The 6205-nt window shown below is 50.6% G+C and overlaps 1 protein-coding gene across 1 annotated transcript; it reads right to left on the bottom strand.

Annotated features, from left to right (window-relative positions):
* Positions 1–943: 943 nt before the first annotated feature.
* On the bottom strand, positions 944–4208 carry TLNRD1 (talin rod domain containing 1). The gene has a single exon (XM_071754376.1). The coding sequence runs from the start codon at positions 2822–2824 to the stop codon at positions 1757–1759; it is 1068 nt and encodes a 355-aa protein (XP_071610477.1). The 5' UTR covers positions 2825–4208; the 3' UTR covers positions 944–1756.
* Between the last annotated feature and the right edge of the window lie 1997 nt (positions 4209–6205).

Raw genomic sequence — 6205 nt, 5'->3', positions numbered from 1 at the left:
CACTACTCCAGGACTGTTCCATATCCAAAGCCAAACGGTTTACTTCTTCAAAGGAATAAAAAGGACAGTACTTGTAAAGATTTAAACCATGAACACTTTTAAGGTACATTCTCCAATAGCTTTCAACATCGCTCAGTTTGGAGACATAAAAAAAATAAATAATCCAGTTATGCAGTGGAATTCAACAGCCAGAAGACCTGCTCTTCTATTTACTTTCCACAGAACATACAGAGGGCAACAGACCTCACAGGTCGACAAAGACCAGGCTGAAAAAAATCATCACTGCAATTATGGGAACTACTGCAGTATTCCTTAAGGTCCTCACAGTTCCCAAGGAATTCAACTGGAGGTGTAATGGGCCTCAACAGTTAGCTGACTTTTCCCGATATCTGCAACATCAAACCAGAGCTACTTTGACAGAAAACTGTACTAAGGAGCTCCAAGACAAACCTCTGAGGAATAAAAGGGTGAACTCCAGCAAACCTTCAAACTCCTAAGGAGACACACGGAGCAAGCAGGGAAACAGCTTTCAAGAAATCCCTAATACATTTATATGGAAAGTCACAAATTTAACAGATGCCCTGCAACATCTGTAAGAGTTGAAATACATGAACTTCTCAAAGATAACACAGAAGGGTGATAATGACAAACACCACCAGCCAGTGCCCTGCTGCTGCAGCAGCTGCCAGCACCCTGCAGCTAGAGTAATCCCAGTGTACCCAGCATTGCCTGGCTCACCATAAACACAACTACAGAATCTCTCTGTCAGAGGGGTGGTATTGAGGGGAGGAACAGTACTTATGAAAATAAAAGAACTGACTTGCAGCCTGTGTGCTGCTGTCTAGAGCTAGTTATATTTGTACCACCCATTCTCTGGGGAAAATGACATACAATGCAAACAGGCCTGGTTGTTCAAGTATTAAGAGATTCACAGAAAGGCATCTGAGAAACATAACATTTTAATAGATGAAATAAATACTCCAGTACATGCAAGATAAAAACTGACATTGGAAAAAAAAAATTAAAAATCACTTTTGTTATAGTGTAATTTTTTGTTTGTTTGTTTTGCTTTAACACTCACAGTAGCTTTTCCCCCAGTTTGGAAATCAACACATGGAAAACATAATCACAACCTCCAGTCCTTCCACTCCTACACACCAAATGCACTTCTAACCTAACACTTGATGCTGAATTAAAAAAAAAAAAAAAAAAAAAAAAAAAGTCATACAAAACAAAACCAAACAAAATAGTAGCTACATCCATCATCCATGTGTTGTTCGGTTTTATCTTTTTTTTTTTTTTTTTCTTTTTAAACGAGTGAGAACTGAGGTAACCTTTTTCCTGCACAACCAAACAGTAAAATTTAGAAGGGAAATTTCGGAAGACAAGACAAGACAAACTTTAAAAACCGCACCCAGCGCGATTAAAGCTTTTTTTTTTTTTTTCTTTTTTAAGATACCCCCACCTCCCCAAATATAAAAAAACTTTTAAACAGTTGTTACCATTTGTGTGAAGACCTTGGTGAATAAAGGAAAATTTATCTACAGATACTTGACTTTAAAGTAAAATAAAAAGAAGCCGAAACTGGCTACCTTTATTAGTACGTATAGTTTGAAAATGCTGTTCTGCTTCTTCACCACATGAAATCAAATGATTGGGCATCCAAGCAAATTCTTTGGTATACAAAAAAGGGGTGAGGAGGTGGGATATTATTTTCCTTTAGCAATGACTGGGATCTAAATAGAAGATGTAGGGGTTAATTCACAGAATTGGAGTTCACTGGCGGTAAAGTCCTAGGTGAAGATCTTTCTCTTAGTGCCTGAGATAACAGGTTGCAGCCATCCGAGACGGCGCAAGCGGAGTTCCTCAACCTTTCCCTGTAATCGCTCATTTTGGTGCTACTTTCGGGGTGTTGGGCTATATCCCTGAGGCATTGGGTCAGAAGCACACAAGCAGATACCACACTCATGGCTCCTCCTAGGATGGCAGTTTGCACAGCTTTGCCCTCTGGATTAATGGTGGCAGCTTTACCCAAAAACTGGGGCTCAGTGGCAAAGCCCACCAGAGCATAGACAGACTGCACCAAAGGTCCACTGAACAAGACACATCGGTTCCTGGTCAGCTCGCTGGGTGAAGTCTTGACCTCCTTGACACACGCCAAGAGGGCAGAGGCGCTGGTGCTCATACATTTGACACTGAGTTTGAACTGCTCCTTGGCAAATTTATCCTTGGATTTCTCACTGGCCAGCACACAGGCATCTGTCAGGAATTTCAAGTTCTTGGACATGTTCTGAGAAACCTCCAGCAGGAGTTGAGGGCTCATATCTGCCAAAGGAGTAGTCTTCAAGACGCCGCAGCCGTGCTCCACCTCATGCCTACATCGGGTCACCTTGTAGCGATCCACCAAGCCAGGCATGGCAGGCTGGGCCCCTGGAGTCTCCACTGCAGCAAGGTAGGCAGCATGGGCAGAGCATTCAGTCAGGGAGACCACCAGCTCCCCCATTTCCATTAGGCTTTCCCCCACCTCCCCGAAGCGTCCCATGTTGAGCTGACTCTGGACATCATGGGTCAAGATGGAGAGTCCTTTGGTCCTGGCAATGATCGTGTCCCTGCACTTCTCAAAGGACTCGCCAAAGACAGACAGGCTCTCTGTGTTCACCGGCCTGGTCTCGCTCGACAGCAGGAGCAGATCAGCCACCAGTTGCATCTTGATCTTGCAGTGGTCACAGATAGAGATGAGCTTCTTCCTCTGCAGGGAACTGCTGCTGGGGATGCCACCGCCGGACACCTCGCTGCTGGACTTGCCAGAGCCGCCGCTAGCCATAGCGCCGGGGGGGCACTCGCATGCCGCTCGCTACCCCACTGCCACCGCTTCTGCCACCGCCGCCCGAGCAGTCCCGACTGAGCCCGGCAGGATCGCTCTGCCTTTTCCGCAACATCATTCCATTAATCGCCGGGAGGCAAGAAAAGGCTCTGGGCGCCGGGGCTGCTGCTGCTGCGGGGAGCGAGCTCCGCCGGGGCGCCCGCCCCGCTCCGCTGCCAGCCTTCGCTCCTAGGGCGCTCCTGCGGAGGATCGGCGCTCGCCGGGAGCCCCCGGGCCCCGTTCTAGCATCGTTTAGCTAAAATATGTATTCCTTTTTTCTTTTCCTTTTTTCTCTTTTTCTTTTTTTTTTTTTTTTTTTTTTTTTTTTCCTTTTCGCACGCTGGCTTCCCTCCCTTCCACCACCTCCTCCGGCTTCCCGGCTGCGGGATCCCGCTTAAAGTTCCCTTTTATCAAAAGGAATACCTCAGAGACGCCCAGCAGTCGCACGGAGTTGGGGCGGGGGCCCAGCCCTTCAAGTTGCTACCGTGCCCCCGGGTACTCTGGTCGGCAAGCGCCAGCCGGGCGCAACTCGGAAGAGCCGGAGGGGCGGCGGCTGCGCACCATGTGCCGCCCCCGGCGCGCCCGCCGCGGCCCCGCGCCGCCGGCTCGCAGGAAGCGCCGCGGAGGGTGTGGCCCGCCCGCCGCCACGGCCCCGCCGCGCTCCCCGCCGCCGGGCCCGGGAAGGGAGAGAGGCACCCCGGGGAACCGGGACGTGGAGGGGGAAGGGGTGGAGGGACCGCGGAGAGGAAAGTGAAAAGAAAAAAAAAAAAAAAAAAAGGGGGAAAAAAGAAAGCTCCACCGGATCCGGGTGCTGGGGGAGGGTGGGATCCGTTCCCCTTCCTTCTGCCGCTGCCTCACTCCTTCCTGCCTCGATCATTCACGCGGGCGCTGCGATCCCCGCCGCCGCGGTCCATCCATGTCCCTGCGCCCAGGGCCCCGCAGACTCGGCGCCGCCGGCCCCTCCTCGCCCGGCTCCCGCTGTGGCCGCCGCCGCACCAACTTAGGCTCTTCCCGCAAACAAGGGTGGTGGCTCCGGGCTACAGCCGCGGATGCTGCGACCCGCCCGGCCTTGCGCTCCTCCTGCCATGTTTTCTGGCTGAGTCGCCAACTCCCAGAGGAAAAAAGGAAATATGAAAAAGGAAAGAAAGAAAAAACCAAAAAAAAAAGGAGGGCGGAAGAAGTCTTCTTTTAAATTCCCTTTCTCAGGCTTTCAGACAAACTATTGGTAAGAGGCGGCTGCGGCGGATCTGCCAGCCAGACGCTGCATGGCTCTGAGGGAGGCTCCCCCCTCCCGTTGCCTTTGCTGTAACCTCACTTAAGCCTATCGAAATCTTTTGTGCGGTGTCACCGCCCTTCGTTTAAATCCTGCCCTCCCCCCGCCGCCCCGCTCCACGCCCGCCGCCTCACGCTCCTCCCAGGCGGAGGGGGCAGCAGCGCCCTGCCGCGGCGGCACCGCCCGGTACCGGCCAGCGGCAGCGGCGACGGCGCCTCTGGCAGCCGCGCTGCCCCGCCGGCCCGGGGAGAGCCCCGTCCCCGCCGGGCGGGGGGATTAAAGAGCGCTGCGGGAATACATAAATGACGGCGTGGGGGTGAGCGCAGGGAGGGAGAGGCGGCTGGGAGGAAAGGGAGCGGGAGAGAGGGCAGCCGGGTGAGCTCAGCCCAGTTGCGATCGCCGTTTGGGCGGGAAGGCGGAGACTGAGGAGATGGAGAGGGGGGAACGGATGCCGGAGACTGAGGAAATGGCGAGGGGGGAGCTGAGGAGCCACCCCGGTTCGCGGGGCACGGGCGTCCCGGGTGCCGCCCTGGGCCCGGCAGGCCGGCTGCTCCGGGCCAGGTAAGTGGGACGTTCCGGTCAGCACTACCCGCCCTGTCAGCGCCCGGCGGGCTCCAGCGGTGGGGCTGCGGCTCAGGACTCCCTGTGCGGGACTGTAAGGCTCTGGGTGAGAGCCCCTTCCCTGCTTGGGTCGCTTGCGGTACTGGGTCAAAGACGATTTTGCTGCGGGAGAGGGAGCGGGCCTTCCTCACCTCAGTGAAGGTTTGGGTTTGGTTAAAAATCCTGACCTCTTGAGAGCTGTAGGAGATGCTGTAAATACAGTGTGGGGTATTACTACTTCTTTATTTGCACATAAATATTTCCCTCGGTCCCAGGCTTGACCGATGAAAGAGCATTTGGTATGTTTCACTCCTGCTTCTGTCACTGTTTTTAAAGACTGGGTACGGTCTGTTTGAATTTAGCAGGGAAAATATAAACCTACTGACAACTGTATGGAAAGCCTCTGCAAAGAAGACTTTCTCCTCTGGCCTGTTTCCATTCTGCAGCACACCAAGAACTTTTATTAGACAATTCTTGTCAAAAGCAAGATGTTAGCTCAGTAAGTCAAATAAATCCCGTTAAACAATAACAAAATTAAAAGTAGTAATTGGGCTGGAACAAGTTATATAAGGATGGGTTTTATGCTGCCTGGCATGTTTCCAAAGGGAATAGTTTGGTAAATGCTGGTGGTGAGAATACCGATGTCCCCACACATCAGATTCATTGCTGCTTGGCAGCATCTCCATCAACATAATCCTAAGTAATCAGAGGCCATGTTGAAACCACATCTTACATATATTGTATGTTTTGCTCCAGTTTAAGGTGCAGCTATATAATAACATTCTTTAATTCCTTTCAGTCAGACTTGTTAAGTTTGCCTCTTAATTATGGGCATTTACAATGTATTTAGCAGGCTACAGAAATCCAGAAACGCGTTTGTCCCAATTCACCATTCCATTAACATCCAGCTATGTTTATACTAAGTGACCTTGATATAAATGAAAATTGGAGCAGACTCCTCACTTGTAGGCCAGATCCAAAAATGTCCTGGCACAACCAGTGCCCATCTGATGGATTGTGTACATTTACAGAGCATCAGAAGAGTTCATTTGTACATATTCTCACTTATTAGGTAGAGGAACCCTCGGGCTTTTCTACTGACTTGTACGGAGGGACATGAGCAGGATGAATACAGCTGTGAAAGTGAAGAGTTAACAGGATGTAAGCTCTTGGGGGCAGGGGAAGCCCTTGCTGTAGGTTTAGGAAAGGGGCAGATACTTACTGGTCCTTGGGTGTGTCAAAATAGGGCAGTTCTCCACCCATCCCTTTTCACAGGAACAGTGTGAAGGAAATTCTGTTTACTTGAGTCAGATCATAGCAGTTTAAAGGAAGGTCATGATTTTGGCCTAAGCAATTTTGGCTTTCTGCCAGCAACTCATTTTTGAAACTATAAATAGGAATGATTTCAGAATACTCTGAAAAATAACAATCAATGGGCAGCACAAGCTAGCTGAATTATATTTCACAGT

This window comes from Heliangelus exortis, chromosome 11, assembly GCF_036169615.1.
Source record: "Heliangelus exortis chromosome 11, bHelExo1.hap1, whole genome shotgun sequence".
NCBI lineage: Eukaryota > Metazoa > Chordata > Aves > Apodiformes > Trochilidae > Heliangelus > Heliangelus exortis.
The sequence above is the reverse complement of the archived record's forward strand: the minus strand, read 5'-3'. Positions and strand labels throughout refer to the sequence as shown.